The sequence below is a fragment of the Neofelis nebulosa genome, chromosome 6, assembly GCF_028018385.1.
Source record: "Neofelis nebulosa isolate mNeoNeb1 chromosome 6, mNeoNeb1.pri, whole genome shotgun sequence".
Classification (NCBI taxonomy): domain Eukaryota; kingdom Metazoa; phylum Chordata; class Mammalia; order Carnivora; family Felidae; genus Neofelis; species Neofelis nebulosa.
The window spans coordinates 39,622,013-39,634,317 of NC_080787.1; the positions used below are offsets into that span (position 1 = coordinate 39,622,013).

The 12,305-nt window shown below is 49.6% G+C and overlaps 1 protein-coding gene across 4 annotated transcripts in view; it reads right to left on the reverse strand.

The window, feature by feature from the left end:
- Window positions 1-12,305, reverse strand: part of MDGA1 (MAM domain containing glycosylphosphatidylinositol anchor 1) — a 57,559-nt gene that overhangs the window by 21,516 nt on the left and 23,738 nt on the right. For all 4 annotated transcript variants that reach the window (XM_058733786.1, XM_058733785.1, XM_058733788.1 and 1 more), the window contains exons 2-3: window positions 4,811-4,950; window positions 159-333 (exon numbers count right to left, since the gene is read on the reverse strand). In XM_058733786.1, the coding sequence (XP_058589769.1) occupies window positions 159-333; window positions 4,811-4,950 (315 nt within the window). The remainder of the gene's footprint in view (window positions 1-158; window positions 334-4,810; window positions 4,951-12,305) is intronic.

Here is a 12,305-nt window from a genome sequence, read left to right on the forward strand (position 1 = left end):
GCACATTGGAGGAACAGCAGATATGCCCCTCTCGTCCGGGAGAGATAAGAAGGTCTCTACTGTCTTCTTCCATGGAGCTATTGTTTCTTCAGCCTCCTTTCCACCCGCCTCCTTCTTCCCAGGCTGAGCACGCGGGGGCACCCACGGCGCCAACTCACACTGCACATCCACACGAATAGACTTGATGGCGGGCACGCCCACGCCGTTCTCAGCCTTGCAGTAGTAGCGGCCGCCCTGTGTGCGTGCGATGCGCTCGATGCGCAGCGTCTCGTTGAACACTGACGTCTCCTGGAACTTGTCGGATGCGCTGCCCGCAGTCTTGGTCCAGCGCACCTGGACCGGCAGGGTGGGACACGGTCAGATGTGGCAGTGAGGGTGCGGGGGGCACACCCGGGCCTGGGAAACTAACCCAGACAGACTCCCAGGGATACACAGATGGGGTAGGACGCCTCAGGGAAGAGCCTGGGAAATCTGGGGTCGGATGGAGGAGGCTTTAAATAAGGCTGTGTAGTGCAGTGGTTAAGAGCATGGATTTGGGCAAATTACCCAACCTTTCCTGCCTTCCTTTCTTCATTGGTAAAATAGAGAACATTATGCCCTCCTAAGGTTACTGGGAGGATTACATGTGCCTTAGTGCCTTAGTGCCTGTAAGACTAAGAATTTGGTAAAATTTTTAGTAGCCTTGGGTAGGCTATTCCTCTCTCAGCTTCAGATTTTTCATCTGTGAAAGAGGTCTCTGAGGTAGCCAGCCTCCAAGATGGCCCCAGTAATCCCTGCCTCTAGTCCTTTTCTGTGGTGCCTTCCCACTTTGTACCAGGGCTGGTCTGTGTGACCAATATAACACAGCAGGCATGATGGTATGTCACTTCCAAGACCAGGTTGTAAAAGACTGTGACTTCCGTCTTGGGGAAAGCCATCTGGCTGTCACGAGCAGCCCTGTGCAGGGGTCCACAGGGAAATAATGGAAACCTCAGGTCAACAGCCACAGGAGTTAGCTTGCAAGTGGGTCCTCCAGCCCCAGTCAGTTCTCAAATGACTGCAGCCTCCTGAGATACCCTGAGCCAGAACTGGCCAGCTAAGCTGCTCCTGGATTCTGATCCCACAGGAACTGTGAGACACTAAGTGTCTACTGTTTTAAGTCCCTGAGTTTTAGAGCATTTGTTATGCAGCAATAGATAACTGTAACTATCGTATAGCATAATACTCACTTTGCAGAGTCATTGTGAGGTAGCCCCTGGCCCATATTAGTCATTCAACAAATTCCTATTATTATATTTGCCCTAAATTGTGGGAAACTATTGAGGATCACACAAGAAACTGGAGCTACTCCTCAGGGTACCAGACGTTTAAGAAAAATTGATCGGTTCCAGATGATTGAGTCTTGAGGACTGGGGGATGGGGTAGGGAAGTTTCCATCTTAAAGTTGGGGAGAATTGCTTATTACTGAGACAGGGCAAGGTGCCTGATGCTGGTGAATAGGGCACAAAAACAGCAAGGCTCAGGAGAAGTGGGTGAAGGGCAACCTTCTCATTCAGAGAAGCGTCACTGCAGGCCTCATTGTTGCTACTGTCATCCCCCCGCCACCCTCAACTTTTCCCTCAGGGATCTAGAGGGGACAAAACCTGCAGAAGGCTATAGGCAATTTCAGGCAATTCATACTTAGGTCAGAGGGTGCTTTGGAGAGAAACCAAGGCCATGAGAATATCTCTTCTTTTACATTTGACACTTTGCAGTTTTACTGTGTTTATCTAGATGGGATGTGTTTAGAAACTGCTTTGGATTTGCTTTGTTTTATCCACCTGAGGGTTTGTACCTTTCTTCAGGTCAGCACAATTCTCAGTCTTTACCTCCTCAAATGTTGTCTTCTCTCAGTTTTTTCTAGTCTGTCCTTCCAGAATGCCTACATTTATGTTGGAGCTTGTCATTCTATTCTCCATGCCTCCCAGCTTCCTTTCCACATTTCCATCTCTTTGTCTCCTCCAGACCACACTGTAGTTGATTTCCCTGGATCTATCATCCAATTGGCTAATTTTCTCTTTAGCTATCTCTATGCACAGAGGCCAAGTTTTTAAAAAGACTGTGTTATTTTTATCTCTAGGATTTCTATTTGTTTTTTTCCCCCATATCTAACTGATCGGGTTGTATAATCTCTTGTCTTGTGGATTATATTCCTTTCGTTATCTCTTGAAACACTTTAATCATATTTATTTTAAAGATCCTTTTAGATTGTTCTGTTATCTCTGTTTCCTCAGATGTGGATTGCTCAATTTTTTTTGTTGGGGGGGGGGTGGTCTATGGATTGGCTCTCCTGGCAGTGTATTTTCAAATGTGTTTGGAAACTTTACTCCACAGGCTTGCATTTCATGGGAGTTTTCTTCCACAGAAGTCCCGCTTAGGCCCTCACAGGCCTGTCTGTGGTATAGCTTTTATGGTTCCCAATGCCCAAGACACATAGGTTCACAGGTTCCAACTAGTTTTTATACTGATTTCTCAGCTTAGGGTTTCCTCACCACTTGGATAGTGCAAGACACAGACAGCCTAAGGGTTGTGCTCCTTCGTAGGTGACTCTGTTTATACCCATGCCCTGAAGCAGAATCTGATCCCTGCTGTGACTCTAGGATGTGGGACAGAGCTCTTCTGGTCCCCATTCACAGGTGATGCCCTTGTCCAGCTTCCTGCTTTAGATAGAGAGTCTAGGTCTAACTTCCAAGCATAGATGGACCTGTGGCCTCAACTCATATCCCCCATGTGTGTGTTAATACTACTATCCCTGAGGTGAGTACGCAGTCCAAGCCCCTCCAAGGAGTTCTTCACCTTCTGCTCACTGCCATTGCTATAGATCCTTCATTTTGGCCCTCAAGATTCCCTCTCTGTTGCTACTTGTTTGGAGTGGGGAATTCCATGCCCACTCAGCCCCCCATCCTGACCTCAAAGTGGGCCATGAGATGCTGCTTCCCTGTTCCCCTACTAGATTGGATGCTCCATGACAACAGCAACTGTAACTGTATCTTTAGGACCCATCACAGTGCTGGGCACATAGCAGGTGCTCCATAAATATTTGTTGTAATGAACTGAGCAAACAAGGAGGTAGACGGCATTTCAGGAGAAGGGAGCAGAAGTGGCTAACGCAGGAAAGTGTGACTGGAGCACAGGGTGTGAGGAGGATGGCAGTGGAGGTCAGACAGGCAGAAAGGCAGGTGGGGCCAGCCTATGGGAGGTCTTCACTTCCACCCCTAGCAGCCTGAAATGGGTCTGGTAGGTAATAGGTAAACCATCGAAGGTGTCTGAGCTGGGGAGTGATAGGACAGAGCAGGTTTGAAGATGATGATTCTGGGAATGGGGTACAGAAGCAGAAGCATGGGGATCCAGTTAGTCTATTGCAGTGGTCCAAGGGATAGGACTGAAGGTCTGGCCTCCAGAGGTAATGAGGAATAGAAGCAGAAGACCCATGCGGGAGACATAAAAACAGAGGTCTCAGAGGCTGGCTAGATGTGGGGAATGAGAAGGCAGAGTCAAATATTAGCCCAAGGGCTTGAGCCTAGGCAGCAGGAGGAACAAGGAAATCATGGATGGAAGTAGAAAAAAGAGTGTGTGCACGCACAGCCACAGACACGAACGACTCAAAAACGCGATGCACAAGGGGACACACGCAGGTGGCCAGTGCAGCCTTAGGGAGAGACGGCCCAGCTGCCTCCCTGGCATTAGGGAGGGCCGTCCCGATGTCACACCTGATACAAACACCAACCTGAAGGCTGGCAGCATTGTTGTCACTTCTAAACAAAACTTTGAGAAGAAGCGAGCAGTGATAACGGTTTTAGGTTGAGACTTTAGGGGTCTCCTTGTCCATCTGCTGGTCTCAAGGCCAAACCCATCAAAGCCATCCCTCTTCCCAAGATTATCCCAAAAAACTATTTTGCATTTCACTGTCCTCCCTAGGATCCAATGAAAAATTTTCTGCTGCTCTTAAATGCCATGGCAGCTCACCAGCAAATTCCATCATTCCTCTAGCCCGGCTCCTGCCTCTTGCCACCAGCTTCGGTGAGAACTGGCCAACGCTTCTGATGGAACCATATACATGGTCTGTGACAAAATTTACCTGGCTTCTGGTAAATTTACTCATCTTCTGCTGTTTTCTAAGTGCTTTCAGGCTTTTACCATCAAGAATGTGGGGCTTGCCTACCTGAAGCCTCCTGAAGGAGAGAATGTATTATATGTTGTTGGTAACTCCTGGAGCCTCCAACCCAAAGATGGACACACTGGGAGGAGGTGCGCTAAAGCTACAGCGGACGCCGGTTCTGGATTCAAATTCTGCTTCCACCCTCACAGGAGCTGTGTGATCTTGGGAGTTTACTCAACCTCCCTGAGCCTTGATTTCCTCAGCTGTGAAGTGGGTGCCCTAATGTCTTCTTCACAGCATGGTCGTGAGGCTCCAACAAGAAAACACTGGAGGAAGTACCTAGCACAGTGTTGGCACGTGGTCTTCCCTCAAACGGAGGTTGGAGGTGCGTGTGAGGAAGCATCTGCACAACAGATACAATGGGAATGAAGTAGAATTCAACCACTGACATTGAATTATTCCCTCAGTCGTCGATGTTTTCAGGTGAATACGCTCACAGACTCCAGCCCTTCCCTACCGCGTTCATTTTCCAGCTATTTCCTAGCCCCAGCCTTCTGTGTTGGGTTTACTGGCCAACATCCACCTCTTACCCCCAGCTCCTGCTGCCTCTTCTCTAGCTCTGGGCCCAGAGTGGGGCGCGGAGTGAGGAGGTAAGGGCAGGGGAGGCACGTGCGAGGCCAGGGTGGGGCTTACCTGGGGCCGAGGGTGCCCGGTGACAAGGCACTGCAGCACGAGGGTGTCCCCCTCCCGGATGGTGTAGACGCGCTCACTGATGTTGTCCTCCTTCACTACACACGCCTGGCCCGCGTGGACGATTTGAGCCTGGGCGGGAGCTGGCGGGAGAGGGGGCAGGTTTAGGTAAGAGGCACCAAGGCCAGCGGGGGTCTAAGGCTCCCTTCTCTGAGTGTGTTAGGGGGAGATGTCAGCCCAGAACTCCCCAGGCCATTCCTTAGAGGCCTGACCTATGGAGCTCTGGAAAGAATACTCCCAGGGTCCCAGGCTAGGCCCAGAAAGGTCAAGGACTCAGGAAAGGGGCAGTTCCTCCTCATCCCACCCTCCCTGCAAGAGTTCTGTGTTTTCAATGAGCTGATGAGTATGAGGGGCTCAGTAATCCATACAGATGGGTCATCTCTCCGTGAGCATCGCTGTCTTAGCAGCCTCTGTAGCAGAGACTGCTGGCGCTCCCCCAGGTCCCCATACCTGCTGGGTACATCCATCCCCCAGCTGCTAGGCACATACAGCTCACCTTCCCCTGGGAACTGTCCTTCACCAGTGGGAGCTGCCTGAGCCAGAAATGCCTGGGAGCTCTCCCCTTCCCCTAGTGCATATGCACATAGTCCAATGGCTGACAGATCCCCGTCTCCTGGTGGGGTGACTATGGTGCCATTTGCACTCCAGAGCCCCCCTGGGGATAGGTTGAGGCTAAAACAACTGAACCACATTTCTGTCTGTCTGTCTGCCTCCCCATCCAGTTTCTCCTGAGAGCACTTTCCCAGCAAATCACTTGCCTGAACTATACCCCATCAACCATCCAGCCTTTACTTTTAGAGAGCTTAACTAACATATTTCCCAGCCCCACAGACTGCTCACTGCCCTCACCCAAAGGCCTGTTACTGTTCCCCCATTGCTCCTCAAGCAGGCCAACCTCTTCTTCTAGGGACAGCACCTCTCTCCAAGGGCCAGGAAGCCTCCAAAAGACTGGCTCCTCCCTGGCCTTTCTCACGTGACCAGGGCTGGGGGACCAGGGCTAGGATGTGGCTGGGACACCCAAAGGGAAAATGACTGGATTGGGAAAGTACACAGTCCCTCCCTAAGTGTCTAGCCCCTAGCCCAGCAATGTTTGGGCTTGGAAAAGGAGGGCAAGACCCCCCGAGTTCCTACCTGTCTGCTCTCAGGTGAGGGTAGAGAAAATGGAGGTAGGAAGGCTAATCCGGGGCACAAGGGGGTGAAAACAGAGTCCTTGCCCTAAAGAGGTGTACAAAGATGCGATAAACCCTGTGCATAAGATGTGTAACTTCCTCCAGGAATCATCCCATGATTCACCTGCACCCTCCCTCCTTCTGTATCCATCACTATCCCAGTACAACAACAAAGCATCAATCTGTGTGTCTGCCAGATTCAGGATTCTTGTCTTTCTGCCTACCCAACCATGAGTTTCACCTTGATGTTCCCAGTGAATGTTGAGTGAATGAATTTACAAGAACATCCCATGGCAATGTGTCTAAGCATTGTAAGAGAGGTAGAGAGGGCCCAGAAGGTCAGAGGAGAGAGAGAGAGAGAGAGAGCGAGCGAGCACTGTCTGCTAGAGAAAGCATCACAGAAGGCTCTATGGAAGAGATAGCCTTCTAACCAGGCCTCAGAGAACAAGGGACTTTGTGCAGGTTGACCGGGCAGAGTCCCATCTAATACGTATTACCTGGAGTAAACCCTTAGTGGTCTTTGGACCTTCAGTTTCTCATCTCTGAAACAGAGAGAATGCTGCCAGGCCTGAGCACTCACAGGGGTGGGTGTGACAGTAACACAGGCAAAATGACAAGTGCTTAGGAGACCCCTAATGTGTTCTAGAGCTGCCGCAAGTAGACCTCAACAGAACCTCTCCAACCAATACCACTGGGGCAGTCAGGAACTAATTACAGAGGTGCCTCCACAGAGGCAGCCCAGCTGTAGGTCAAGAAGCTGTGGGGCAGCAACAGGGAGCAACACAGGGCCATGTTTAACCAGGAGAGTCTCTGCCAACAGCAGAGGCTCCTGCAAACAGTGGCAGCTGCCAAGAACCCAGAGTCTGAGTGTCCAGACAACCTTCTGGACCACCGGGCTGCCACAGAAAAATGAACCTAGGCTAGTCGTCAGGGGATAAGCTACGCAACCTTGGGCAAGTCAGACCTCCTGGGCCTCAGTTTCCCCACCTATATAGCACGGGAGTGGGTTTAGATGACCTCTGAGATCCCTTTCAACTCACACTTTCTATGAATTTTGTAATCAGCGCATAGTCCATATAGAAGATGCACCCTAGAGTCTGGGGAATGGGTCTGAAACTGTCACCCACACACCTCCCTCCAATGCAAATGCAGGCACATCACCACACCATGGAAGTGAGAGCCATCTGTGGCCGAGGTCCCCAGCAATCTCGTCAGGAAATGACCCACCAATGCAGGACGTGCATGCCAGTTGCTGATAAGACCAGAAGGTCGCGTGGATGTCTATAAGAAGCCTGGGGTGCCTCTCAACAAGGAAGACATTGATTTAACAGGCTCCAGTGGAAGATAAGCTGGAATCCTGGACACTCTGGCTCGCCAATAGCCAGGCAGTGTTGTCACAACAGAAGGTTTGGTGACTGATAAGGAATATTGAAAAGGAGCTGGAGAGCCATACTTTCTCAGGGTCTGGACAGCACAGGCCAGGAAAAAACGGGGCCTGGCCAGCAGACAGAAGGCCTCTGGCCACCTGACAAGTTTCCTCACCGCAGATGGGGCATCATGGATGATGACATCATGAAGATTACCCAACTCCCTTTGATGACATTGACTCTTAAGAACATCAAACTCTAAAATGATGGAACCACTTTGGAAGAGAATCTGGCAGTACTTACTCAAGCTGTTCAAGGGTACACCCCATGACACAGCAATCCCACTCCTGGGTTGTACCCAGTAGAAACGAGTGCTTATAACAACCAAACAATAGGGGCGCCTGGGTGGCTCAGTCAGTTGAGCGTCCAACTTCGGCTCGGGTCATGACCTTGCAGTTTGTGGATTCGAGCCCCACATCAGGCTCCGTGCTGACAGCTCGGAGTCTGGAGCCTGCTTCGGGTTCTGTGTCTCCCTCTCTCTCTGCCCCTCCCCTGCTCATGCTCTGTCAACAATAAATAAATATTAAAAATTTTTTAAAAAATAACAGTCAAACAATAGGTCCAAGAATATTCATAGCAGCTTTCTTCATTGTAGCTAAACACAAGAAACAGCCCATGTGTCCATCAAGACTAGCATGGATAAATTCTGGTATAATCAGACAATGGAATATTACACTAAAAAAAAAAAAAACTGATAGACACAACGTCATTGTTGAATCTCACATGCACAATTTGAGTGGAGGAATTCAGAGACGAAAGAGTAAAGAGTATGTGATTTCATATATCTGAAATTCAAAACTGGAAGAAACCCATCTTAAAGCAACAGAGATCTAAACAGTAGTTGCCCTTGGGTGGGGATAGGGATTATTAACCGGGACAGGCACAAAAGAAGTTTCTGGGGAGAAGATGAGATCCCATCTGGTGGGATGGAAATGTCTACATCTTAATCTGGGTGGTGGTTATATGAGTGGATAGACATGTAAAAATGTGTCAGGTTATTTGCTTAAGGTTTTACTGTACCTCAGTTACACTTCAGTTTTAAAAAACTGCCCACTGAGATCACCCAGTTCCTTCTGTTGACACTAACCATTGCCCTACCCACTCCCTTCACTCTGACTCCTTGATGAGCTGCCTCCCATGGCTGACTTCTTCACAGTGCAGATTTTCCCTCTGGAGCAAGTGGTGCCCAGGCCCCCTTGGCCTTGGCATTTCAATCTCCCCATCACCTCCCACTGAGCTTTGTTAACATGAATCAGCCTCTCTGACTCTGGTCACCTCTGGAGTGGCTACAACTGTGATTTGGACCCCGAACCAACAGAGTCCCCACCAACTCACGGGCCCCTAATGGGACTCTGTCCCACTTAACCTCCCGCTCCACACACCCCAGGAAGGCACTACCAGCAAGCAGTAGCATCTTCGGTTCCAAAGGCAACTAGGCCAGGGCCTGTGTCAAGAGGTACCATGACATCATAATCCCTGCATTCAGTCTGTCAAACAACAAATGCTCCGAGCGGGGGCTGCTGTGCTGGGTGCTGGACAGACTGTCATGAAAAGCAAACAATGAAAGAGCATTGTTGGGGAGACAAGAGATAGCACACAAGGGAACAGAAATGAACAGGGTGGTTTCAGAGTGTTGTAAGTGCTAAGACTACTCTAGAGCAGGGGATGCGTCACGGAACAGTGAGCAGAGGAGAGACATGGTTTAAAGAAATGGGAAAAGCAGACAATCTGGGACTAATTCCTCCTGGCTTTGCCATCCACTAGCTGAGTGACATTAAGCAAATTACTTAACCTCTCTGAACCTCAGCCTCTTCATTCATAAAATGGGAACAAAAATGCCTTCTTCCAGGGCCGGTGTGAGGGTTTAATACAGGACCTGTAAAACATCTGGCCAAACAAGACGTGCTCTCTCAATAAATGACAGTTCCTGGGGCGCCTGGATGGCTCAGTTGGTTGAGTTCCTGACTCTGGATTTTGGTTCAGGTCATGATGTCACAGTCGTGGGATCGAACCCCACATTGGGCTAATGCTGGGCATGAAGCCTACCTAAGATTCTCTCACCCTTCCCTCTCTGCCCCTCCCCCACTCCCTCCCTCTTAAAAATAATAATAATAATAATAATAGGGGGTCCTGGGTGGCTCAGTCGGTTGAGCGTCCCACGTCGGCTCAGGTCAGGATCTCACAGTTTGTGAGTTCGAGCCCCGCTTCAGGCTCTGTGCTGACAGCTCAGAGCCTGGAGCCTGTTTCAGATTCTGTGTCTCCCTCTCTCTGTCCCTTCCCCGCTCATGCTCTCTCTCTGTCTCTCAAAAATGAATAAACGTCAAAAAAATTTTTTAATAAAAAATAAATAAATAAATAAATGACAGTTCCTGAGATGATTAAATAGGGACAAGAGATGGGGACAGGAGACCACCCTCTGTGGCTCCCTCTATATCCCAGCACGGAGACACTCAAAACAGACATAAAGCCGACAGGGATGTTTCACGAATATGTTAAAATTCATGTCGCGGGCTGTGCATGGCTTCAGAGGAGCTGGGAGCAAGGGGAGGGATGGGACCCCTCTGAGCATCCCTCTTAGCATCGAGCACGTCTAGCTCTCGGCAAGTTACTTTGTGACTTTAGCAAGTTACTTAAGCCTCAATTTTCTCATTTGTAAAACGGGGTTGTTGTGAGGAATACATCAGTAACTCACACAAAGTGTTTAAAACAGTGTCTGGCACACAGTAAACCATCCACACATGTTGGCATCATTATTCTAGAAATGATCCTGCACTCCTTTCAAGAATCCACCTCCCTGGGGGCCTGCAAGCCCTCTGCACAAGAGGACCCTGCCTTATCCGCCACAGATGGTGAGGAGTGATACATTCCTGCCGTCCACTGTGTGTATTTCCAAGCTCCTCACCTCGTTCAGAGAGGCAGAAAGAGCAAGTCCTATTTAGCCTCTTTCGGCAGAGAAGAAAACCCAGGCCCAGAGAAGAAAATGCCCCGTCCACGTCACTCACTGACACAGGACAGGAGCGGAGCTGGGACTTGAACCCAGGCCTTTCACCTGCTAGCTTGGCACTCCATTCACTGTCCCAGTCCTCCACGGACTCCCCTACCCCTGCCTTGTGTCACCAGGGAGCCTGTCACAGTACAGAACCACCAGCCCTGACTCTTCAGGGACGGGCCTCAGAGTTTGTATTTGTAACAAGCTTCTTGGAAATTCGGGAGGCTGGATTTGATCCCCTCTGCTTGACACCACATCGGTAGAAAATAGGGCGGGATTTTGGAAACAAGTATGTTTCCCTGCCTCTTGTCTATGAGACTTTTCCTATTTCACTCTCCTGAGCTCTAGCCACAAACTCCCATGGAAAAGGAGAATGGTGTCTCCCAAGCTGTGTGCCGTAAGGTGTTGATCGATAGTCCTCTGTGGAGTAGGTATGCTGATGCTGTGTCTTCTCTCCTTCCCAGAGTGTGTCGGCACCCAAGTGTGTGTTATTAAAGGCTCTGAAAAGTCCTGCAGTAAACACACCTATGTAACTTGGTGTTAAGCCAGTGCCTTCCAAAGAAATTTGACCGCGTAGTGCTTTCCTCACAGAGGATCTCTTAGTATCGTGACAGCTAGAAGCGTTGTGTAAAACGAGTGGAGAAATGTTGATCCAAAGCTCAGTATAAAACTAATGGCTATGGAGACAAATAGCATGGCCTTCCCCAGCCTGTGTCCGAGAACAGCCAAGCCAGCATGAGAGATGTTCCCCACCGGGCAACATCGTAAGGAGTTCAGTTGAGGCAGAAATAGTGAGTCCCTGGTAGAGTGCTTCTGGCCTATCTGCGTACTCCTTTCCCCTAAAAAAAAAAAAAACAACACAGACCCCAAATTCCAGGTGAGGGGCGGGTAGGGACAGCCAGCACCCAGCAGGCCCAGGGAGGAAGCCACAAACTCTCAAGGACTCATGTTAAGACGAATTCCAACTTGCCCACTGGGCTTTGGGAGAGAATTGTCACTGGAACCTGGAAGGGAAATTTCATCAAGGACCTCATCCCTCATCAGAGAATTTCTTCCCCGGCGCGAGCTAGGGTACAGAGGGTGCTATCAAATGCACAAGGATGAGACGGTAAGACGTAGAGCCATGTAAAGCAGGCAGATAGCAAAATGAATAGGGAAACCTTAATAAATTATTTTTTTAAGCAATCTCTAGCACCCAATGTGGGGCTCGAACTCGTGACCCCAAGATCTGGAGCTACACACTCTTCTGACTGAGCCAGCCACGTGCCCCTGGAAAACCTTAATTTAAAGCTCCATCAGCTTTCCTTCAGGTTTCCTACCCCACATTTAGAAAGGTTAATCATTAAAAAAAAAAAAAAAAAAAAAAAAAAAAAAAAAAAAAAAAAGGATTAATCATAGTCAGATATGGGCTGCTGTCGTGCTTTCTGCCCCTGACTCTTTCAGGGAAAGTGTGTGTCTGCAGGAGGCCTGGGACACTTGCAGAGGAGGTGGGGACGAGAGAAAGGAAGCAGGCTGCAGACTTCCCAGCCTGGAGTTGGTTCTCTCCGCCCAGTTACCAGCGGACAGGGTGAATGCCATCATCCTAACAGCCTCCCACAGCACCACTGAGTGCTCTGGGCCAGGCAATACGGAATCAGGATCTGTGCTCTGGTCCTTCCTTCTATCAGACCGTCAACACATCCTTATGGATATGAGGTGCTGAGCTTGGTGCCAGGGAGAACTAGGGACGCGTACAGAGGCTCAGCAAGGTTAAGTACGTTGTTCAAGGATGCCCTGCCGATTTAGAGTCTGGTTCTCTCACTCTTATGCCAAGCCCCATGCATTTCCAGGTCCTAAGTGCCTGACACAGTGCT